The following is a 26,039-nucleotide window of genomic DNA, read 5'->3' on the forward strand; positions in this document are numbered from 1 at the left end:
ATGTTGCTAAAACCCTAAACCTTGCTACTTTGATCAAAGAGAAACAAAGAAATTGGAAAAGAAAATAAAAATGACATCACATATGAGCCTATGGCTATTTTTGTAAAACTTTAACCTAGGCCATTTTACCTTGTGCCAATAACACTTTGGACTCAAAGAAACACAAAACAAATCAAAAGAAAATCAAAAACCAAGTTACATGTGATAATGGTCATTTGTGCCATTTACATGAGGGTACCTGTATTAAGAGATTTCTAAACTAAACTTGCTCAACTCTTTGCACCTCATCCAAGACCTCATCAAAGTGAACACTTTTGGTGTTGACCACCTTGACTAATTCCTTTTCAATTGCTTAATATAAGAAGGCCAAGTGGCAACATCCAAACAGATTCTAGATCACACCCAATTTGGATTTTCACAAACCCGGTCCAATTTGCACACCAACACCACCAACAGAAGCCAAACATTATTTGAATCACATCCATGCAAAAGTTTGGCAAAATTCAAAAATTAAGTTCTTGCGACCATTTCATCGAGCACATGGTGTGCACCAATCTGCCAACCCTAGACATGCTATTAACCAGCAGGTTTTAGCCTCAACCATCAAACCTAGGTCATCATTATCTTCCTGGTTAACTCTTTGGACAATGCAAGGCCTTGGTACCCCCAGTACCATGATGAAATTGACCAAACGATGCCATGCCGTGGTGGTCATGGCACACCACATGCCATCTCCCTCTCCACTCCCATCCAACCTATGTCACCGTGTCCTTGACCCTCCTCTCACTTCCCTGAGCACGATAGACACCCCCCTCGACCAAGGAGAAGCCAGCAACAGCCAGCCCAGGACGTGCCCGTGATGTCCAGAGCATGCCAGACGCTGACGTGTGCACGCCTGGAGCGCGCCAGAGCACGCACTCGCCTCGTCACTGCTGACCTCCCCTTGACCTCTCCCTCTGCACCGTGCATCACTACGTCACCCTCTACCTCCCAGACATGCTCGCTTGCGCCAGAGAGGACGGCCGCCATCGTCACCGTCGTCGACTTTCCGCCACGGTACTGCGAGCTCGCGTCACGCTCCTGCTCGCCACGGACCACCGTTTTCAGTGCCGTCAAGCCCTCCGTGCTCGCCATGACGTCGCCAACGCCGCTGGATCATCGCCCACGCCGCTCCGCCACTGTAGCCTCGACGCCATGAGCGACCTGCCCGTGCGCCTCGGACTCGATCGCTCGCTATAAAAGGAGCCCCCATCTCCAATTCTCCACGCCAATCTCATTCTATCATCTCATAACCTCTCCTGGAGCTCTCCCTTGTCCCAATTTACACCGTAGCCCGCCAATTCGTCGCCGGAGTGCTGCGGAGCCGCCGCAGACGAAGACGACGCTAGGAGCCACCCCTGGAGACGCCGCCAGTACCAGGAGAACCGCCGTCGTCGACAACCTCGCCCTGCGTCGTCGCCGATCATCGCCGGGGCGTCAGTGAGCCGCCAACCCCCTACCCTCGCCGCAGCCAGTACACGATCATGTCGGAGACGACGATGACTGTGAGCCGTTGGATCTATTTCTAATCGTGCGGGCCACGTTGAAACTTACCGCTTCGGGAGTTATGACTCACTGATGGGCGGGACCCATTGTCAGGCGGTCCGCGTGTGCGAGACGCACTGCTGGGCTGGCCTGTTAGTCTTTTCCCCTCTCTGGCCCGTTAACTTTTCCCGCGCAAGCCCATTAATTCAAATTTGGTTTAATTCTTTTAGTTCAAATTCAATGCTGATGCCAAATTCAATTTTAAAATTAGAAATATCTACTCAGCCAAATTTTATGAATTTGATATTGTTGGAAAGCTTATGAAAATGTCTAACCAACTACACTGGTCTCAAACCTAGATTCATTATAGAACTCATGTAGTAAAAATAACAAGGCAGTGCATTTTTCAAATTCAAACAATTATAAAAAATCAACCATAACTTATTTTGAGTTGATTCCAACTCTCATAATTCACATTTCACATACTCTTCATGAATATGTAAAAATATAGCATAGTTGTTTACCATGATCATGGGCTAGAGCAAAATAATGGCTATGTGGCCATTTCTAGTCCATTTAAATTACCCAAAATTATTTAGCAAATGGTATGAGAGGTGTCCTCTCATTTAAACCAATGTCTCAAGCAATTCAATATGAGATAATGACCTTGGTCTATAGAACCTCATATTTGATTACTTAGTGGTATTAAATTGTTTCTTTAGTAGTGTTTAAATTGCATGAGATGTAGAATCTCATTTAAATCATTTTCCCAAATGGTAAATATGAAGTGTTGACTTGGGTCAACATGATCTCATACTTATGATTTGAGGAGATTAAATCTTAATATGATTCAATGAGAGGAAATTATTTCTCAAAAGAAATAAATAGAAACCCTAATAAATATGTCTATGAGAGGAAAGTATTTTCTTAAAAGAAAACAAAGCCAACCACCTTGTTAATAATGTTGTGATGATAGATTAGCTTGTGTGATCCCTTTGAGTGTTAAGTATAGTACTTAAGCATTGTTTGGTGATTGTATACCTTGTATCCGTTTATAGACGCTAGTACCGAAGACTACCAGGAGGAGGAGGTCTTCTACAAGGAAAAAGAAGAAAACTTTGACCACTGTACCAAACAAGGAAAGCTATACTCTTGCAAGCGACCCTAATGCAAGATCTACTTGAGCAAGGCACCAATACCATACTACTTTGTGTTTTACTTTCCAAGCCCCAGTTTTTATCTTGCAAAACTTTTACTTTGGTTATCAAGGTTTACTTTTATAGTTAACTTGAGTCTAGATATGGAGTAGTACAAGAACATCAAAGTTAGCCTAGAGAGCTACAAGTTAGTTAGCACCCCTCATGACTATTTGCTAGTGCTAAAACTAAAATTGACTACTCTAGATGGGAACATATGAATCAATTGATTTTGAAAACCTTGGAATGATGAGTCATTCTATTGAAAGATTTTGAAGGTGAATGTGACTTGAATGACATGGTGAATTTGATAAAAACTGATGATTGGGTTCGGATGCGATACCATTCCAATTCTTGAGTACCCCCACAATACCTGATTATGAGTAGGGCTTTAGCTGGAAATTTATGTGTCTTAGTATGGGTTCCCTCTAAACAAGCGTCATAGAGGTTATGCCGAGGCTGCCTCCGTTGAAAGTGAAATGACGTGAAAAGAGTTGAACGTCCTACCCAAGCCCTGTGCAGTTCCCAGGATGGCAGATTGCTATCACTGGGAGGCCAAACTCATGGGGGAGGTGCCTATACTAGGGTATGTAAGTGAAAGGTTAATGGTTGATGATCTGCATACTGAGTATGATGATTCAGGGCTATCCCTGATGGATGTAATCAAATGTTGCGGCACGAGTGTGCAACCTCTGCAGAGTGTAAACCTATTCGAATAGCCGTGTCCACGGTTATGGACGGTTGGATGGCCATACTGTTCTGTTGTCAGATGATTTATAAAAGTGAATGGTGAATTGAAAGGTGAATTTGAATTGATCACAACAGAGTTGTGGGAATGACACTAATGTTCCCACTTGAGTTAAGTTAGGCAAATGAAGAGTCTTTGATTACTAAATACTTGTGAAATAAAACTGGCTTTATGCAAATGAACCTAGAGCTTAGAACCATCTTACTAAAATTGTTAGTACTTACACTAGTGTTAGTTTGCGAGTACTTTAAAGTACTCATGGATGTGTCCCTGGCTATTCAAATGGCCAGACTATGAAGAAGAGCAACAGTCTCAGGATGATCGACAGCAGGACGTCTATGATAATTAGGATCGTCTCCTGACGTCAAGCGTTGCCTGTGAAATGGATGGACTTCTACTACGTATTTCCGCTATGTGTGTTGTAATTGATCCTTAGATCAACTATTGTATTAAGACTGGATCATGTGATCCTTTGATGTAAGACTATTATGGTTTGTAATGAATGATGTGCTATGATATGAACTTATTATGTCTCGCAAAAACAATCTTCCTGGGATTGCGATGTATGGCATAATAGGCATCTGGACTTAAAAATCCGGGTGTTGACAAAGCATGGGACTAGGTCGCAAGGGATATCATATCACGGTACGAATAAAAAGTACTTATCAGTAATGAGATTGAACTAGGTATGGAGATATCGATGATCGAATCTCGGATATATAAGTAAAGTATCGCACGACAAAGAGAATTGATATCGTATGTTTATGGTTATTTCGATCACAAAGTCATCGTTGAATGTGTAGAAGCCATTATGGATCTCCAGGTCCTGCTATTGGTTATTGGTCGGAGCGGTGTCTCGATCATGGTCAGTGACGAGGGTGCTCCTCGGCAATGCCCACCATGAGGTGCTTAGGAGTGACGGAATCCTGCAGGCTAGCACGAGACATTAATCGATGATCCTGCCTATTTTTAACAGTGATTATTTTTTTATTAATTAGAATATGATTTATTTAAGTAAAAAGGGCTCCCACCCTAATTGGACCCCACTTGGAAAGGGGGACCATGAGGGAAGGGGTGGCCGACCGGCCATGGGCCAAAGTGGCCCTGCCAGGACGACCGAGCGGGACGGGGCATGCGCCGCAGCCCTAGGGCTGGCCGGCGGCCACCCCACCTCCTCCTCTTTTGTCCCACCTTGTCCAACCAAGAGCCCTAGTCCCCCTTGCCCCTATATATAGTGGCCATGTGAAGGGTTTTAAAATACATAATTAATTAGTGAAATAACTCTCTCTAGTTTTATTCTTCGCGCGGTTCCCCGAATAAATGCACAAAGAGGGATATAACTCCACCTAGTACGTGAGAGCACTACTGGGATCCGGATCCAAAAGATCTATTTCCACAACTTCGATGGATCGGAGCCGGGAGTATCTTTAAGCACTGTACGTGTGCGGAACTGCGAGATGTTGCACCTAGGGTACTCGATGTCGTGGGAGAGGACCGCTACATGACCATGAGGTCGACACCGAGTACGACTACATCAACCACATTCTAGCGGAACATTAGCCGCTCTCGGTCTACGAAGGTACGGTCACTAAAACATCTCCATCACAACATTACTCCTTAGATAGATATTGGACAATCGGAGTACCATAGTTAATTAGAAAATATTTGTACGTAATATAATTCCATAATTGGTGGTCAAATAGTTTTTGACATGTAGGATAGTCGACGACATCGAACGATCGGGCGGTGTTGATTCTCCAAATGTTTTGTGAACGTTTTTTGAGGGCAATTTGACGATCTTGATTTATATGATGTCGGTTGTTGAAAGTGACGTATCAACCCAATTTCCAATAATAAATGAAACAAAATCATAGTTTGTTTAGTTGTTTTGGTGTTTCTTCTTATGTAGTTTGGTTACTGTAATATTTTGTTTGGAGATTATTTCTTGGTCTTATTATAGTGGCCAGTTGGGCAAAGTGTGGCCGGATTTTGTCTATTATTGGTAATTTGGTTCTTCTCTTTCATCAGAGCAAGCCATAACTTTTGGGTGATAACCATCTATAAAAACCCATGACCATTGTCTAGAGGTTAGACCTTGTTGTCCTCCATTTATGAAGGCACTTTGTGGGCATATGTTAGACCCTTGTTGTCGTCGTCGTCTCAATGGCTTTCCCCAACTACAGCTAGAGTAAGGAGCTTCTTACGGAGTTAGGTGTATCACAATAATCCCTGGCACCGACAACTCTCTCAACCTAAACGCCAATGATTTACATGTTCTTAGAGGTCCTTTGTTCTGATACTCCTACGTGCTGGCTGCAACCAACCCCGTTTGACCCGACTTTTGGACATGTATCTGGCCAAGATGATACATGTGTCCATTTGTTAATTTTCTACCCTTATTGTCCTATTGTTTTGTGTGGGTTGTAATTTTTCAGTGGATTCACCACTTTCATTGGTACAAATCACCGGTAACCTAGAACAATTTTTTTTTGAACATAACGGATATATTAAGATTAACGATCATAGTACATCACTGCTCCTGAGAACAGAGTAAGATACAACCAAACTTGAAAGCACAACCCAAATAGAGAAGAGAATAACATATTGTGCCGACACCAAAGACTACAAAAGGAAACCACACGGCGATCGCCCATCCGTTGACAACTCGAATCGGAAAGTGTCGTAAATGCAATCTTCAAGGGCCTCTATGCTCTATACCAGTTGATGTCCCGCGGGTGGTTCTCCCGACGGTCTATCTGGCGTCTTCACCTGAGGTAGGGGGGACTGAGCTGTAGATACTGAATGTCCTTCACCGAGCTCAATCTCAGGAATCCCCGCCATTGAATCCGAGGAACCGCAGCGGGAGTGTTGTCATCCACTACCGAGGGATCAACCCGAACAACGGGGACAACATCGTCACCATGCTTATCATCATGCCAAAAGAACCATGTGCTTATAGACATTAAAGGCACATCTTGCACAACTATATGCATAGCAGCAGGAGCTATTTGCATCAAGGTCATTGATTCCAATTCAGTTTGGGCATCATGCTGAACTGACCAGAATGCAGACTTGATGATCTCCATATTGTGAGAGAGGACAGAAATTTCATACCCAAATGTGGAGATCATAAAATGGCCGAGTCTGGCCTGCGAGAGATGTTGCAGTTGATGTAGGCTCACCACATCCTCTTCCTGTCTGAGTGAAATCTTGATGAAGTCGACGAGGTTCCTGCCAAGGGCCACCAAGAAGAGCCCAAGCTCCTCTGGACTAGCAGCGTCGGCAGCCGAACCACACCGTCGCTTGGAAATTGATGTCGAGGACGCAGACTCGAAAGACCTCTGATACGTCTCAAACGTATCTATAATTTCTTATGTTCCATGCTAGTTTTATGACAATACCTACATGTTTTATATACACTTTATATCATTTTGATGCATTTTCCGGTACTAACCTATTAACAATATGCCGAAGCGCCAGTTCCTGTTTTCTGCTGTTTTTGGTTTCAGAAATCCTACACAGGAAATATTCTCGGAATTGGACGAAACAAAAGGCCACGTTCTTATTTTTCCAGGGGCTTCACGGAGTCCGAAGGAGAGACGAAGGGGGCCCAAGGGGGCCCCACACCATACCTGGGCGCGGCCAAGGCCCCAGGCGCCACCAGGTGGGGACCCCACCTCGGGACTCCACCGACATCGCCCCTTCGCCTATATATTCTCCCAGAAGTGAAAACCCTAAAAAAGTCGACGATATTCCACGAAGAGTTCCGTAGCCGCCGCCATCGCGGAGACAAGTTTCGGGGGACAGAATCTCTGTTCCGGCACGCCGCCGGGACGGGGAATTGCCCCCGGAGTCATCTCCATCGACACCACCGCCATCTTCATCGCCGTTGCTGTCTCCCATGATGAGGAGGGAGTAGTTCTCCCCCGAGGCCGAGGGCTCTACCGGTAGCTATGTGGTTCATCTCTCTCTCCCATGGTGTGATCTTTATGTGATCATGAGCTTTGTATCACTATTAATCTATGTGCTACTCTAGTGATGTTATTAAAGTAGTCTATTCCTCCTCCATGATGTAAAGTTGACAGTGTGTGCATCATGTAGTACTTGGCGTAGGTTATGATTGTAATCTCTTGTAGATTATGAAGTTAACTATTACTATGATAGTACTGATGTGATCTATTCCCCCTTTCATAGCTATTGTTGACAGTGTGTATGCTATGTTAGTACTCGGTCTAAATTGCAACGGTACTGTCTTGGATTATGATTTGATGAGGATATCCCTATGAATGGTGTTTGTCAAGTACTTGATGAATTTTGAGCGGAGCTTTTGTAGCCACTACATGATTAGTGATTCCAATAGGAGAGTAATTTAGAGTAGCACAAGTGAAGAGAAGTTATTTATTTATGTGATCATTGTTGAGAGTGCCCACTAGTGAAAGTATGATCCCTAGGCCTTGTTTCTAAGCATTGAAACACCGTTTCCAACAAGTTCTGTTACATGTTCGCTTGCTGCCATCTTTATTTCAGATTGCAATTACTACTTATAATCATCCATATTACTTGTATTTCACTATCTCTTCGCCGAACTAGTGCACCTATACATCTGACAAGTGTATTAGGTGTGTTGGGGACACAAGCGACTTCTTGTATCTTAATTGCAGGGTTGCTTGAGAGGGATATCTTTGACCTCTACCTCCCTGAGTTCGATAAACCTTGGGTGATTCACTTAAGGGAAACTTGCTGCTGTTCTACAAACCTCTGCTCTTGGAGGCCCAACACTGTCTACAGGAATAGAAGCGTGCGTAGACATCAAGCTATTTTCTGGCGCCGTTGCCGGGGAGGTAAGGTAAAAGGTATTCAATCCTCCGACTAATAAGCTATTTCCTAGCACTGTTGCCGGTGTGTGAGTGCTCGAAGTTACTTCCTTTAGATCCTGCAATTATATCTTTTTGTTTCTTGTTTTTATTTTTCACTAGTTAGGCTTAATGGAAAACAACAAAAAAATTAGAGATCTTTATGAACTTTATATTGAATTAGGACATGATGTGTTTGAAGAGAGAATTAAAAAACCCGTGGAACTTTGTTTGCAAAATAGTTGTAGTGATGTTATTAGCATGAACTCTTTGAACACTATTATTGCTAATGCTATGGAAGAATTTAAGCTTGGGGAAGCTGGTTGTGATATTTTTAGTCTCCCAAGTTTTGAGGAGAAAATTTTCTTTGATGATACTTTGCCTCCCATTTATGATGATTATAATGATAGTGGTATTTTGGTGCCACCTACTATGGAGGATAAAGTTTATTATGATTATACCATGCCTGCAATTTATGATGATTACAATGATGGTTGTGATAGTTTTACTCCCACTATTACTAATAAAACTGATTATGCTTATGTGGAGAGTAATGATACTTTTATGCATGTGAATAAGAATGCTTTATGTGATAGTTATATTGTTGAGTTTGTTCATGGTGCTATTGGAAATTATTATGAGAGATGAAAATATGGTTGTAGAAATTTTCATGGTACTAAAACACCTCTCTACATGCTGAAAATTTTGAAGTTACTCGTGTTTTATCTTCCAATGCTTGTCACTTTGATCTTCATGAATTTATTTGTGTACAAGATTCCTATGCATAGGAGGCGGGTTAGGCTTAAATTTGTTTCATACTTGCTTTTTGATGCTCTCTTTGCTTCAACTCTCATCCTTATGTGAGCATCATTAAAATTACCGAACCCATCTTAATGGCTATAAAGAAAGCACTTCTTGGGAGATAACCCATGTTTTTATTTTGCTACTGTTTTGTTGTGTCTTGGAAGTTGTTACTACTGTAGCAACCTCTCCTTATCTTTATTTTATTGCATTGTTGTGCCAAGTAAAGTCTTTGATAGAGAGTTGATACTAGATTTGGATTTCTGCGCAGAAACAGATTTTTAGCTGTCACGAAATTGAGTTGATCTCTCTGTAGGAGAGTCTAAAAAAATCTGCAAAAATTCATGAGTAATCCTCAGATATGAACGCAACTTTCATTCAATTTGAGCTTCTTCATCTGAGCATGTTAAGTGCCTCGAAAAAATTCGTCTTTATGGATTGTTCTGTTTTGACATATTCTGCCTTTTATTTCACATTGCCTCCTTTACTGTGTTTGAGTGGATTTTTTTGCTCCATTAAATTTCAGTAGCCTTGGGTAATGTCCAGAAGTGTTGGGAATGATTGTGTTCTCTCTGAACATGTGAATTTTTGATTATGCACTAACTCTCTAATGAGATTGTTTTGAGTTTGGTGTGAAGGAAGTTTTCAAGGATCAAGAGAGGAGGATGATATAATATGATCAAGAAGAGTGAAAAGTCTAAGCTTGGGGATGCCCCCGTGGGTCACCCAAGCATATTTCAAGAAGACTCAAGCATCTAAGCTTGGGGATGCCCAAGGCATCCCCTTCTTTATCAACAACTTATCAGGTCACCTCTAGTGAAACTATATTTTTATTCGGTCACATCTTATGTGCTTTACTTGGAGCGTCTGTGTGTTTTTATTTTCGTTTTGTTATCTTAGTTCTCTGAATAAATTGGATCCTATCATGCTTGTGTGGGAGAGAGACACGCTCCGCTTTTTCATTTGAACACTTGTGTTCTTCGTTTTACTTTTAATGTTCATGGCGAAAGTTAAAAGCTGCTGCATTTATTGCTATTTGGTTGAAAATAGAAAATGCTTCATGTGGTAATTGATATATTGTCTTGAATAATTTGATACTTGGCAATTGTTTTGAGCTCTCAAGTAGATCATGTTTAAGCTCTTGCATCATGTGGTTTAAACCTATTAGTGGAGAATTACTGTAGAGCTTGTTGAAATTTGGTTTGCATGATTGGTCTCTCTAAAGTCTAGATATTTTCTGGTAAAAGTGTTTGAACAAGAAGGAAGACAGTGTAGAGTCTTATAATGCTTGCAATATGTTCTTATGTAAGTTTTGCTGTACCGGTTCATACTTGTGTTTGCTTCAAACAACCTTGCTAGCCAAAGCCTTGTACTGAGAGGGAATGCTTCTCGTGCATCCAAAACCTTGAGCCAAAACCTATGCCATTTGTGTCCACCATAACTACCTACTATGTGGTATTTTTATGTCATTCCAAGTAAATACTTCATGTGCTACCTTTAAACAATTCAAAAGTTATTATCTCTTATTTGTGTCAATGTTTTATAGCTCATGAGAAAGTATGTGGTGTTTTATCTTTCAATCTTGTTGGGCAGACTTTCACCAATGGACTAGTGGCTTCATCCGCTTATCCAATAATTTTGCAAAAAGAGCTGGCAACGGGGTTCCCAGCCCCAATTAATTAACTTTCATTAATAATTCTCTCACATGTTTTGCCCTGATTCATCAGTAAGCAACTTAATTTTGCAAATAGACACTCCTCCATGGTATGTGAAATGTTGGAAGGCACCCGGTGATTCGGTTAGCCATAGCTTGTGAAAGAAAAAGGTTGGGAGGAGTGTCATCCATAAATAAAACTAAAGTACATGTGTAAACAAAAGAGAAGAGGGATGATCTACCTTGCTGGTAGAGATAACGTCCTTCATGGGAGCCGCTCTTTAAAAGTCTGTTTGACAAGGGGGTTAGAGTGCCCACTACCATTCGTTGACAACAACAAACACCTCTCAAAACTTAACTTTTATGCTCTCTATATGATTTCAAAACTTGAAAAGCTCTAGCACATGATTTAATCCCTGCTTCCCTCTGCGAAGGGCCTTTCTTTTACTTTATGTTGAGTCAGTTTACCTACTTCTTTCCATCTTAGAAGCAAACACTTGTGTCAACTGTGTGCATTGATTCTTACATACTTGCTTATTTGCACTCATCATATTACTTTGTGTTAACAATTATCCATGAGATATACATGTTGAAAGTTGAAAGCAACTGCTGAAACTTAAATCTTCCTTTGTGTTGCTTCAAAACCTTCTATTAAGAATCTATTGCTTTATGAGTTAACTCTTATGCAAGACTTGTTGATGCTTGTCTTGAAAGTAATATTCATGAAAAGTCTTTGCTATATGATTCAGTTGTTTAGTCATTATCTTTACCGTTGCTTTGAATCACTTCATTCATCTCATATGCTTTACAATAGTATTGATCAAGATCATGTTAGTAGCATGTCACTTCAGAAATTATCCTTGTTATCGTTTACCTACTCGAGGGCGAGTAGGAACTAAGCTTGGGGATGCTTGATACGTCTCAAACGTATCTATAATTTCTTATGTTCCATGCTAGTTTTATGACAATACCTACATGTTTTATATACACTTTATATCATTTTGATGCATTTTCCGGTACTAACCTATTAACAAGATGCCGAAGCGCCAGTTCCTGTTTTCTGCTGTTTTTGGTTTCAGAAATCCTACACAGGAAATATTCTCGGAATTGGACGAAACAAAAGGCCACGTTCTTATTTTTCCAGGGGCTTCACGGAGTCCGAAGGAGAGACGAAGGGGGGGGCCAAGGGGGCCCCACACCATGCATGGGCGCGGCCAAGGCCCCAGGCGCGCCACCAGGTGGGGACCCCACCTCGGGACTCCACCGACATCGCCCCTTCGCCTATATATTCTCCCAGAAGTGAAAACCGTAAAAAAGTCGATGATATTCCACGAAGAGTTCCGTAGCCGCCGCCATCGCGGAGACAAGTTTCGGGGGACAGAATCTCTGTTCCGGCACGCCGCTGGGACGGGGAATTGCCCCCGGAGTCATCTCCATCGACACCACCGCCATCTTCATCGCCGTTGCTGTCTCCCATGATGAGGAGGGAGTAGTTCTCCCCCGAGGCTGAGGGCTCTACCGGTAGCTATGTGGTTCATCTCTCTCTCCCATGGTGTGATCTTTATGTGATCATGAGCTTTGTATCACTATTAATCTATGTGCTACTCTAGTGATGTTATTAAAGTAGTCTATTCCTCCTCCATGATGTAAAGTTGACAGTGTGTGCATCATGTAGTACTTGGCGTAGGTTATGATTGTAATCTCTTGTAGATTATGAAGTTAACTATTACTATGATAGTATTGATGTGATCTATTCCCCCTTTCATAGCTATTGTTGACAGTGTGTATGCTATGTTAGTATTCGGTCTAAATTGCAACGATATTGTCTTGGATTATGATTTGACGAGGATATCCCTATGAATGGTGTTTGTCAAGTACTTGATGAACTTTGAGCGGAGCTTTTGTAGCCACTACATGATTAGTGATTCCAATAGGAGAGTAATTCAGAGTAGCACAAGTGAAGAGAAGTTATTTATTTATGTGATTATTGTTGAGAGTGTCCACTAGTGAAAATATGATCCCTAGGCCTTGTTTCTAAGCATTGAAACACCGTTTCCAACAAGTTCTGTTACATGTTCGCTTGCTGCCATCTTTATTTCAGATTGCAATTACTACTTATAATCATCCATATTACTTGTATTTCACTATCTCTTCGCCGAACTAGTGCACCTATACATCTGACAAGTGTATTAGGTGTGTTGGGGACACAAGAGACTTCTTGTATCTTAATTGCAGGGTTGCTTGAGAGGGATATCTTTGACCTCTACCACCCTGAGTTCGATAAACCTTGGGTGATTCACTTAAGGGAAACTTGCTGCTGTTCTACAAACCTCTGCTCTTGGAGGCCCAACACTGTCTACATGAATAGAAGCGTGCGTAGACATCATCCTCCACCTCCCATATACAGAGAACAACTCGCATTGTCTCCTCCCCTCGCCTCCACGACCGCTCGGAAGAGATAGAAGGACACAACAACATTTCTGCACCGTTTGGTCGCCGCAGGCCTCCACTTTATTTAAGGAACTTTGGAGAAATCCTGCGTCGGGCGCCGCCCACCATGGACGCCAACGGAAGAGCCAAAAGCCCCCAATCCCGGCGTTGCTTGCACTCACCGAGGGAAAGCTCCGAGGCAGCGCAAGGCCACATCCTTGCCAGACTTTGGAACTGCGGGGGACGCTGCAGCTCCTCCACTTCCCCTCGTCGCCTCGGCCGGCCAGAAGAGGAATCACCGCCACGCATCCCGAGCTCCAACGCTGACCATCACTCTTATTCTTGGGGTCTCCAACCTTAGCAGTCCCTCCATGAATCTCCCACCTTGGGAGCTCGACGAAGGTCAGCAAGGAAGGCCTGCCGGCGTCGAGCGGAAGAGGCCCAACGACATCTCGCCATACGCCACAGAGTCACACACAACTACTGCTACACCTAAAACTAAAGCGAGGGCCACCAAACCTACTCTAAACAGGGATGCCCGGCTGCCAACTCCATCTCTTCTCCAACCGGCTTGGCCTAGGAGCGGCGCCGGGGGCTCTCCGACGACTCTCAAGGGGAGGGAGCGGATAAGGGAGAGGGAGAGGATAAGGGTACCCCTGTACTACCTACCTGGAACAAATAGAAAATTGATCAAATGCAAATTTGAAAGTTACAACCAAACTAAAATTAGTCATAGAAACATAGTATAAAAAAATCCTCATTGTAGGATCGTAATGAAGAGAAGTCCTCATGATTGAAAACATGCTCTTAAAACAATCTTAATGGTGCTAAACACCGTTGGGGAACCCCAAGAGGAAGGTGTGATGAGCACATCAGCAAGTTTTCTCTTAGTAAGAAACCAATGCTTAATCGACCAGTAGGAGAAATGCGTGACTTCCGAAGGTGTTGCTAGCTGACTATTAGCAGGGCGCACTACCGGGATCAACAACAATGTGGAACCTGCACACAACACAACCAAAATACTTTGCCCCAACTTACAGTGGGGTTGTCAATCTCACCGGTTTTGCTGAACACAAAGGATTAAACTTATCACATGGAAAGAGATGTTTGCAGTGGAATGAAAGAAAATAGTGCTTGCAGAAAGTAAATATAACATGATTGCAGTAGATGAATTTATTAGTGTAAAAGAAAGGACCGGGGTCCATAGTTCACTGGAGGTGTCTCTCCATAAAGATAAATAACATGCTAGGTGAACAAATTACAGCTGATCAATTAACAGAATAAAGACCATACATGACAAGATGATTACTATGAGATTCGTTTGGGCATTACAACATAATACATAGACCGTAATCCAACTGCGTCTATGACTAATAATCCACCTTCCAATTATCGTCCGAACCCCTTTCAGTATTAAGTTGCAAGCAACAGACTATCGCATTAAGCAATGTGTGTAAAGTAAACAATAGAATTACCCTTGGATAAAATATTGTTGTTTTCTCCCTAGTAGTAACAACACATCTACATCATTAGAAGTTATAAAGTCACTCTCCCAAAAAACTAGAGGCATGAACCTACTATCGAGCATAAATACTCACTCTTGGAGTCACAAGAATTTACTTGGCCAGAGCAACTACTAGCAATTGAGAGCATGCAAGATCACAAATAACATATGACAAGTATATATAATCGATCTCAACATAGTATTTAATATTCATCGGATCCCAGCAAACACAACATGTAGCATTACATAAGGATGATCTTGATCATGTTAGGCAGCTCACAAGATCTAAACATGAGGCACAAATTGGAGAAGACAACCATCTAGCTACTACTATGGATCCATAGTCCAGGGATGAACTACTCACACATCACTTCGGAGGCGGGCATGACGATGTAAAGGCTTTCGGTGTTGATCTCCCCCTCCGGCAGGGTGCCGGGAAGAGTTTCAGAACCCTCCCGAGATAGGGTCTGCAATGGCGGCCGCGACGGAACTTTTTGTGGATGGAGGCTCGGGTGTTTAGGTTTTTCCCGAGATCGTGAATAAATAGGCGGAAGGGCGAGGTCGGTGGAGGCCAGGAGGGCCCACACCACCCCTTGGTGCGGGCCCAGGCCTGGCCGCGCCAAGGCATGGTCTGGCCGCCCTGCGCCTCATCTTCGCCCCCTCTGGACTCTTTCTTCATTATGGTAAAATATTGACTTCGGATTTTGTTTCGTCCAATTCCGAGAATATTTCATGTACAACTTTTCTGAAATACAATACAACGGAAAACAGGGAACTGACACTATGGCATCTTGTTAATAGGTTAGTGCCGGAAAAATGTATAAAAGTGCAACGAAGTGTGAGGAAAACATATATAAATTGGTGTAAAACAAGCATGGAGCATCAAAAATTATAGATACGTTTGCGACGTATCAGCAAGCCATAACTTTTGGGTGATAACCATCTATAAAAACCCATGACCATTGTCTAGAGGTTAGACCCTTGTTGGCCTCCATTTACGAAGGCACTTTGTGGGCTCTTGACTAGGCTAAACCCTTGTTGTCGCGGCTAGAGTAAGGAGCTTATTATCATAGATCAACTTAGGTGTATCACAATAATCCCTAGCACCAACAACTATCTCAACCTAAACACCAACAATCTACATGTTATTAGAGGTCCTTTGTTTTGATACTCCTACATGCTGGCGGCAACCGACCCCCTTTGGCACGAAGTTCAGACGTGTACCTGACCAAGATGATACATGTGTCCATTTTGTTAATTTTCTACCCCTTATTGTCCTATTGTTTTGTGTGGGTTGTAATTTTTCAGTGGATTCATTAATCCACTTTGATTGGTACGAATCACCGGTAACTTGAAACAAATAGAAAATGGATCAAATGCAAATTTGAAAGTTACAACCAAACTAAAATTAGTCATAGAAACATACTGTATATAAAAAAAATCCTCATTGTAGGATCGTAATGAAGAGAAGTCCTCATGATTGAAAACATGTCTTAAAACAATCTTCGCCTTAGCTTTGATCAAGGTTGGAAACATGCCCTTAATTTTTTTCTTTCCTTGCTTTGGTCTCACTGCATAAGGCTGTTCACGGCCTTAAATGCTTGTCACATATTATACGAGCTTGAACAGATTTTAGTAACAAGCATTTAGGACAAAGCTTTAACTGCTGTCTTTGAAAAGAGAAAATATTTTCAACAATCCATCCACTTGCAAATCCGAGTGGTACACGTACGCCTCTGCTTATACCGTGCCAGTCCGACACTGAAAAAACAAAAGGAAAAAAATACGTAATCGAGCCGGAGAAATACAGGGTATCCTAGTCGGCTACGTACAGAGTGGAGATATCGCGGCCCGGCCCTCTGCAAGTCCATATATTCGCAGCCCGGATCTTCTTCGCCTCCAAGCAAAGCGAATCGAGAGCAGACGAAACCCGACGGACGAACCAGATACGCGCAGACGACCTCGGCGGCGGCGGAATCGAGCTCCGTGGTAGGCGGGCGGAGTCGAGCGAGCACGCCATGGCGGCGGCGGCGGTGATGGTGAGCTCGGCCAGCGCGCTGCTGGCGATGCTGCAGGAGCCGGCGGCCGAGCTCAAGCTGCACGCGCTCTCCAACCTCAACTCCCTCGTCCACGTCTTCTGGCCCGAGATCTCCACCAGCGTCCCAGCCATGTGAGTCCCCCCTCCGCCCCGCGCGCTTCTCTCGCCCGGCCGGCCCCTCTGGCCTAGCTCTAGTTGTTGACTCCGCCGGCGCCGTCGCCGGACGAACCCCCGCCGCTGCGTGCCCGATTCGTTTCGTCAAGTCTGGGTTCGGTGCGGGTTAGTCTCGGTTTTGGCGGCGGAGAGATTCGAAGGCTGCGTTGTTCGTCCGTTTTAGTCGAGTTTGTGCGGTTCTGTTCGATCTGGCGCTTGTTGGCGGAAACCCTAGGTTTGATCTGTAGGATGTAGATTTTGGGAGGGCTCTGTGTGCGGTTTGTGACGTTCATAGCCCCAAATCCTAGAATTTTAGAGTGCAAATTTGCAACTTTATCCTTGTTACAATTCTTCCATGTGCTTGAATTGGTGGGTACTGTGGTGGCAAAAATATGCCAACTTGCGAACTAGTTGAAATTTAGACTCGGATCTACTGACCTTATAGGTGGAGGGAAGCTCTTTGAACTACAATTCATGTGCTTGAATCGGTGCGCACCGTGGTGGCAAAAATATGCCAACATGCGAACTAGTTGAAATTTAGACTCGGATCTACAAACCTTATAGGTGGAGGGAAGCTCTTGAACTAGAATTCCAGTAGTAGGACTGAACCTAGCTTCAGTCTGCCCGCTCCTTCAACCTAGATTTGTTTGAACTGTTCTAGGGTTGCAAAGCTTTTAAATGTTATATAAAGTTGTAGGTGGTACTTTGCAATTCTGAGCACTTTTTGTTTTTTCTTCGTTCAAAGTTAAGTGGGATATCTCTAATTACATTGGTGAAGCGATTTTTATGTGAATGTGTTAGTACTTGTGATTTACTTTCTGAGAATTATCTGCAATCTAGAAGAATAATTATTTGTCCACTGTGATTGTTGTCCATGGCAGAGCATCCTAACTATTCTTTCCCTTAAGTTTGATTACTCATTAAAAAAACTTGAACATTCAGTATAAGTATGATTACTGCACGAATGCTTTGTGCCTGTGTTTCGATAACTTATGGCTTATAATTGTTCTTGTGTAGTGAGAGTTTGTATGAAGATGAGGAGTTCGACCAAAGGCAGCTTGCAGCACTGGTTGTTTCTAAGGTGTTTTACTACTTGGGCGAGCTAAATGATTCTCTGTCATATGCACTTGGTGCTGGACCCCTATTTGATGTCTCGGAGGATTCTGATTATGCTAATACACTATTAGGTGCGGAATTGCCTAAATTTCTTATCAGTTTCTGGTTTCTATTGTTTAAAATATAGCATGCCCACATTGTAATTTTGCTTGTTTCGTTCTTCAGCACGAGCATTAGATGAATATGCCAGCATCAGGTCTAAGGCTTCCAAGGCTACAGGGGAGGAAGAAATGATGGATCCGAGATTGGAAGTTATTGTGGAGAGAATGCTAGACAAGTATGATAGTATCCTCCTTATCATTTGATTTCTAATAATTGAAGTGCTCATCTCACTATATCACAAATGTTTTTTTCAGGTGTATTCTCGATGGCAAATACCAACAGGCTATGGGTATGGCTGTTGAATGCAGGCGGCTTGATAAACTGGAGGAAGCAATCACTCGATCTGACAATCTTCATGGAGCTCTTTCTTACTGCATAAATCTATCTCACCAATATGTTGGCCATCGTGAATATCGCTGTGAGGTAAGAGCATGATCTGGCAGATTTGGATTATGAATCCTGCCTAATTCGTAGCTAGAAGCACCGCACAGTTTTTTTTAAGAATAATATCATAGTGACTCAAAAACTTAATATTTTCATGTTTCCAGATTCTTCGTTGTCTTGTAAAAATCTACCAGACATTGTCAGATCCGGATTATTTAAGCATTTGCCAGTGTCTCATGTTTCTGGATGAGCATGAGACTGTTGCAAATATCTTGTACACGCTGTTCTCTGGAGGCACGGTATGCACTGCTGTTTTTGTTTGAAAATCATTTACGTTGTTCTGTAACGTTAATGCGTAATTAACTCATGTTTGATGTGTCGAATCTACAGGACGATACTCTCCTTGCATACCAAATTGCTTTTGATCTTGTTGAAAATGAAAATCAGGCTTTTCTCCTGAATGTGCGGAATCACCTTGATACATTGTGTATCCCTAAATCGGCTCTACCAGGTGGTCAAACTGGTAATGCTACAGATCCATCTGGGGATACCCAGATGGGAGACGATGTTGACATAATGAATGGAAGTCCTCGGGTTGTGGATCCAATTGAAGAAGCACGTGCTGATAGGTTGACAAAAATTAGGGGGATATTGTCAGGGGAGACATCTATTCAGCTGACGTTACAGTTTTTATATAGCCATAATAGGTAAAGTGGTACAAACTGACTTTTCACAGCAAAGGATCATGTATTAAAGTTCCATATCTTATTAATTTGGTTATTCGATTCAACAGGTCTGATCTTTTGATCCTGAAGACTATAAAGCAGGCTTTGGAAATGAGGAACAGTGTTTGCCATAGTGCAACTATATGTTCCAATGCAATCATGCATGCAGGAACAACAGTTGATACCTTCCTCAGAGAAAACTTGGTATACTTTTTATACTCAAGTTACTTGATGTCAATTGCATCTTTATCTTTCATATTTTCGTATGTTGCCTTGCTGACTTTCTCATTGTATTCACATTCCAGGAATGGTTAAGTAGGGCAACCAATTGGGCTAAGTTCAGTGCCACTGCTGGACTAGGTGTTATTCATAGAGGCCACCTTCAGCAAGGCAGAGCTTTGATGGCTCCCTATCTGCCACAGGGTGGTGCTGCAGGCGGTGGCAGTCCATACTCAGAAGGTGGTGCCCTCTATGCTCTAGGCTTGATTCATGCCAACCATGGAGAGGGAATCACACATTTTCTTCGTGAGAGCCTTCGCAATACTAGTTCTGAGGTATTATTTCAGACCATTGTTATTTTTTTTCTTCTGTAACTGTTTCACTTATTATTTTATATCTGAATACGTACCGTATTATACAGGTTGTCCAGCATGGTGCCTGTTTAGGACTTGGGCTTGCCGGTTTAGGCACAGCTGATGAGGAAATATTCGAGGACATCAAGAATGTTCTCTACACAGACAGTGCTGTGGCTAGTGAGGCAGCTGGTATTGGCCTGGGCTTGCTTATGGTTGGAACAGCCACTGAGAAGGCTGGAGAAATGCTTGCCTATGCACATGATACACAACATGAGAAGATTATTAGGTAAGACTTTGTTGTTGCAATAGGTATCAATTTGAGAAACTACTCTTTTACTTGCATGAAATTTATTTTCATGAGATGATAGAAACGTTCCTGTTCTGATACGCTTTCCCTCTCTATCCAGGGGCTTGGCACTTGGAATTGCATTGACAGTGTATGGAAGGGAAGAGGAAGCTGACACTTTGATTGAACAAATGACTAGAGATCAAGATCCCATACTTCGCTATGGTGGTATGTATGCATTGGCTCTAGCATACAGGGGAACCGCAAATAACAAAGCTATCCACCAGCTTTTGCATTTTGCTGTGTCGGATGTGAACGATGATGTGCGGAGGACCGCAGTATTGGCTCTTGGCTTCGTCCTGTACAATGAACCTGAGCAGGTTAGTTTCACCTTATTGATGTTTTTTTGTTTGTCAAAATGTATAAACAAATCTGGAAGGTGCTTGATCAACATCTGACATGTCTACTCTCTGGACTGCAGACTCCCAGAATTGTGTCCCTGCTCTCTGAGTCATACAATCCACATGTCCGCTATGGTGCAGCTCTAGCGGTTGGAATCTCCTGTGCAGGAACAGGGTTAAACGATGCAATCTCCTTGCTGGAGCCTCTTACTTCTGATGTTGTGGACTTTGTGCGTCAGGGCGCCCTCATTGCAATGGCAATGGTCATGATCCAGACTAATGAATCGTATGACCCTCGTGTTGGAACATTCAGGCGCCAGTTGGAAAAAATCGTTCTTGACAAACACGAGGACACCATGAGTAAGATGGGTGCCATACTGGCTTCTGGCATCCTCGATGCGGGTGGTAGGAACGTCACCATCAAGCTCAAGTCGAGGTCAAAGCATGACAAGCTCACTGCTGTTGTTGGCCTGGCTGTTTTCACACAGTTCTGGTACTGGTACCCGCTCACCTATTTCATCAGCTTGGCCTTCTCTCCAACAGCCATCATTGGCCTGAACTCTGATCTGCAAATGCCAAAGCTCGAGTTTCTGTCCAATGCTAAACCATCACTCTTCGATTACCCCAAGCCAACAACTCAGCAAACTGCAACTGCAACAGTTAAGCTGCCAACAGCCATTTTGTCAACCTATGCCAAGGCAAAATCTAGGGCTTCGAAGAAGGACGCGGAGAAAGCTCAGGAGAAGGCAGAGGCAGCCGAGGGAAAGGCAGAGGCCCCACCCAGCGAAGACGCTTCTACGTCCATGCAGGTAAATGTTGAAGCGTAGTGTTTTACAAGTTCTAATCCGTAGTTCTGCCTTATAATGGATTCTAGGTGTTTTGCATAAATATAACTTGTATTACTCGATCCATGATCTCAGGTTGACGGTGTTGCTGCGGAGAAGAAGGCGCCTGAACCAGAACCGACGTTCCAGATCCTGGCAAACCCAGCCAGGGTTCTCCCTGCCCAGGAGAAGTTCATAAAGTTCCTGGAGAGCAGCCGATACGTGCCTGTGAAGGGTGCTCCCTCTGGGTTCGTCCTCCTGCGGGACCTCAGGCCAGAAGATGCCGAGGAACTAGTCCTCGCTGACACCCCCTCGACAGTGGCAACGAATGTCAGCGGCACTGCAGCTGCTAGCCCAGCCGTCGAGGAGGAGCCCCAGCCGCCCCAGCCGTTTGAGTACAGCCCGTGATGTTGACTGATGGATTGATTCACCCCCCCATGAAATGTTTGGGTTGTTTGTAATTGTTGGCAGGAACTGGATGTTTTGTTACGGCTAATTCATTTCTTTCAGTCGTCACAGGAATGTCTTTGTATAATTCATTTTTGCTCATCATTTAGTGCATTGGAAATTCGGAATTTTTGCTGTTGGATTCTTTGTGTCGACACCGTGGGGCTGGACTAAATAGAATTTCACTTTGTTCTAGTCTCCCTTTATCACATTCCCCGTTGCTGGGCACGTGCAGCTCTGTGAAGTTTATGCTGTTCATAAGGCGTTGCGTGAGGGAGCCCTTGTGCTGAGAGTGATACTGCTCCCCTTGACGATCAAGGCTTGACCCTAGGTGACCCTCTTTCCTCTTTTGAACCATCAAAGCAGTGGCGCACGGATCGGTAGCAGTAGCACGGTTTGGTAGCTTGTCATCTGTTGCTTTCTGTGACATGGGCAAAGCCTCCATGCTGTTCATAATGGCGTCTATGAGTTGGGCGCCATTGACTCTCCGCACCATCCACTTGAGTGTGGACTAGGACAAGCTGTGCCTTCCCCAAACTTGGCGTCGATCATTGAGGCTCAACCAGCCTGTGGTCCGTGGATGTGGAGGTGCTGTTCGATCGCCCCACAACGGCTGGTGCCTGCTCGCCATTGGAGTCGGAAACTTCTCGTCTTCAAGTACGACGACAACGGCATGCTCACCGTACCTTTCGACGAGACCATGTACCGTCGCCACTACCACTTCAATGAAATGACTAGACGAGGGCAAGATGAAAACACCAAGCTCGTAGTATGTTTCTAATTTATTGCATCAATTTCAAAATAGGTATGCAGTTTATTGACGTAGCTAAGAATTTATTAAGATCTTGTATGCGTGTTGCTCGCACGACGGACTAATGGATCACGCATTGCTGACGGGCAGACCACGTTACTAAGGATGTGTTCGGTTCTGGAACCGGAGGGGATGGAACGGAACGGTTCCATTCCGAGGTCACGGGACGGTTCCAACCCCGTGTTCGGTTTAGAGAAAATTGAGGAACGGAACGGTTCCATTTTTTGTTCGGTTGGGGGAATTCGGAGCGGAACGGAATAGCCATAATTATACTTAAACTTTGTCTTTTGTCTCAAAACGGGCTAATTTGACTCAAAACTGGCTAATGGAGGAAAAAGAACATCAAATCGGAAACTGCACGAGCGCTACCGCTGCCTCCTGCGCACGCCACCGCCGTCGCTGCGCGGCCGCCTCCGCTGCGGCGCCGCCGCCGCCTCCGCGCGCTGTCGCTCCGCTCGTGAGCGCCGCCGTCGCAGCTGCGCGCGCGCGACGCCGCCTCTCCGCTCGCGAGCGCCACCGCCGCCTCGCGCGCGCGCGTCGCCTCCGCTGTGAGCGCCGCCGCTGCGGCTGCGCGCGGCGCTTCGACGCGCGCCTCCGCTGCGAGCGCCACCGCCGCCGCCACGCTGCGAGCGCCGCCGCCGCCTCCACCTGCGAGCGCCGCCGCCGCCACTTGCACGCGCGCCGCCGTCGCCTCCCGTCGCCTACCGCGTGCTAATGAAGGATTAGTTTGGCTGGTTAGCGATCCGTTCCTCGCCGTTCTACCGATTTGGCCGGATGGGTGCATTCCGCATATCTGAGGAATATGCCGTTCCTAGGAACTACTCGGTTCCGTTCCTCCGACCAAACCGAACACAGGAACTTGTCCTAGGCACGGAACGGACCGGTTCCGTTCCACCAAATTCTGGAACCGAACACACCCTAAGTCTATCCACAAGACGACTCAAACAAACAGAATCAATTCATTTAGATGGTCTGTTTGAATCCATGCCCTGCCCTGAGCCTGCGCATGCGAGAAGCCGGGAACTAACACCGTGCATTGGGTTCCAATTGGCACGAAACGATCGTCTGTCCGTCGCCATTAAAACGCGTGTTGTATCAGTGTCACTGTCACCGGCTCACCGCGTACGCTTGTGCTGTCTTCCAGAAGAAAGGAATCCCGTCCCTGCTCTGTTTGCGGTGAATGGTTACTTTTTTTTAGACGGAAGGCTCAAGACGAGTCCGACTTTAAATTAATGAAGCCACAACAGCACAGTACACATGACACATCAGAAGACTGACAACACACACGAACAAGACATGCTCCAACCTGAGCAACACAAGGACAACACATACGAAAGGAGTCGCCCGAACGAGACCTCCCGACGAGCACAACAAACTAGTTCAACATAAGGGAAGGACATAAGTAGTAAGGTAAGCTAGCTCGACACGGTCCGCCGACGTAGATCCTCACGCCGGGCGGTCCCGGATGTTGGCGTGGAGCGAGCGAAGTCTCCCGATCGCCAACTCCAACGCCTCGCGGTCCTGCCGCCTAGCCACTGGCTTCAACACCTGTAAATTGTTACTGCCCACCCATAGATCAACAGACACTATGTTTAATAATCCACCCGCATTCCAGCCCTTCCCCTACTCCTCTAACGCCGTTTACGGTTTTGTACAAAAAAATATTAATGCAGATTTTTTACTAGAGATGCACCTCTAACGCCGTTAGCTTTAACGCTTCATCCATCTAGATTAAAAAAAACATCTTTCCAACCATACCAGATAAATAATAACACATCGTTCCTCCATCCGAATGAAAAACAAGGCATGTTCCCAACCATATCGGATTAAAATAACATATCTCCATCTTGATAAAAGAACAAGACATCTTTCCCACCGTAACAAATAAAAATAACATCCTATATAGTCCATCCATTCCGATTAAAGATAAGACATCTTTCCAACTGCACCGGATAAAAATAACACAGCGTTTCCCATCCGAATAAATAATAAGCCATCTTTTCACCGTCCCCGAAAAAAAAGGTTAAGAGAACTACAATCTCAGTACTGTTAAGTTGATCTACGCTAGATGATCCGGTGCCCATACGTGGGCGCGCGCCTATCCACATGGTAGGTATCTGTTTTACGTGCCCTGTAGTAATTTTCACGTGCCCAAGCCAATTCTATAACTTTGCAAATGATTTGTTGTGTGTGCGTGGTGGTGTGGGGGGGCTTGCCCCCACCCCATTTGGATTCAAATCCACTTTAGAAAATAGTTGTGGTGATCATCTTTGTTCACAATATCTCACCTGAGTTTAAACACTTCAGCAATGAAGTCTTTGTTGGTCACTACATTAACTACAAATCTAGACCATGCCCTTCTTGCGTTAGGCGAAGGGGCACAACACAGATAGTACGTACTGGATCGTAAAAAATTCCTACGGAAGTGGCTTGGTCGATAACGGTCATGTCTACACGTGAAAAATATGTACACCCATCGGTGGATCATCGCTTGACGATTTGATGATGTATTCATTTTTTTAATCGATTTTTTTGATAGAGCTGAAAAGTGATCATTATTATTGGTGGACGCGTCTTGGCGAATCGATCGATGCATTATGTATTCTGATGGACTTGACAAGTGTCCATCATTATCGGAGTGAATTGTGTTTGCTCCTCCTCGAGGATTGTAGACCATTTTGCTTTTTGCAGATTATTCGTGGGAGTATGGGGGCCATGCCCCCCCATCACATCAAAAAAGATATAAAATGGTGATATAAATAATGATGTGTTTTAGGTTGAAATGTTATGTAGTAAATACATTACTGTATGTTACTAGAGGTTCAGCAATTGCTAAAGCCAGATTAATTAGAAACATGGGCATTAGGAAGCACTTTTATCCATTCAATGTGTGTTGTTCAATCTAGAGCTCTTCGAATGTCTGCTTGTGTTGTTTCGAAGCTCCATATCTTCACACGTCAAAATGCCGTTAAGACCAGTTTGCATAGTCAATTAGCGTACAATTGGCTAGCTCGACATTACAACTTGCATGCCCGCTACTCTATGTGTCGAGTTAGGCATTTTGTAGCTAATCGAGCCGAGAACCTAGAAACAGGACGATAGTACATTCCCTAACACTTTACATGCGGTAGAGCAGTTGGGGTGGGTACCGGTTGCACATAACCAAACTGAAACTAAAAACTGCACAAGAAAAAAAACCTAACCGCAACCGAATTTCAGTTTTAGTGGTTTTTTGGTTAGGTTTCAGTCAGTAAAAGTGCTAACCATACACAACTCGGTTAGTTCAATTAAAAACTAGAAAACCACAGTTAACCGAAAGAAAACCAAATAGCCCAGCCCTCCAAACAATTTCGCTTTTCAGGCCGATCACACATGCGCGTTAACCTTTTATATTCGTCTAAAAGTGTGGGTATTGTTCAAGGAAAGCACTCCGGCGTGATGATATGGACTACTAGTTAGTATACATT

At 44.0% G+C, this 26,039-nt stretch overlaps 1 protein-coding gene across 1 annotated transcript; it reads left to right on the forward strand.

Annotated features, from left to right (window-relative positions):
- The first annotated feature begins 16,582 nt into the window (after positions 1-16,582).
- LOC127314500 (26S proteasome non-ATPase regulatory subunit 1 homolog A) lies at positions 16,583-21,954 on the forward strand. The gene is made up of 12 exons (XM_051344972.2): positions 16,583-16,880; positions 17,919-18,088; positions 18,183-18,294; positions 18,374-18,542; positions 18,668-18,802; positions 18,894-19,210; positions 19,297-19,432; positions 19,534-19,782; positions 19,869-20,089; positions 20,211-20,469; positions 20,571-21,299; positions 21,411-21,954. The coding sequence occupies exons 1-12, from the start codon at positions 16,729-16,731 to the stop codon at positions 21,720-21,722; spliced, it is 2,961 nt and encodes a 986-aa protein (XP_051200932.1). The 5' UTR covers positions 16,583-16,728; the 3' UTR covers positions 21,723-21,954.
- Positions 21,955-26,039: the final 4,085 nt, after the last annotated feature.

This window comes from Lolium perenne, chromosome 7, assembly GCF_019359855.2.
Source record: "Lolium perenne isolate Kyuss_39 chromosome 7, Kyuss_2.0, whole genome shotgun sequence".
NCBI lineage: Eukaryota > Viridiplantae > Streptophyta > Magnoliopsida > Poales > Poaceae > Lolium > Lolium perenne.

Bases quoted from the DNA above. Each gene is read 5' to 3' on its own strand.
- LOC127314500 (XM_051344972.2), top strand. From the start codon at position 16,729: ATGGCGGCGGCGGCGGTGATGGTGAGCTCGGCCAGCGCGCTGCTGGCG. The intron at 18,803-18,893 runs GTATGCACTGCT...TCGAATCTACAG, and splicing joins CGCTGTTCTCTGGAGGCACG to GACGATACTCTCCTTGCATA. The intron at 21,300-21,410 runs GTAAATGTTGAA...CCATGATCTCAG, and splicing joins ACGCTTCTACGTCCATGCAG to GTTGACGGTGTTGCTGCGGA.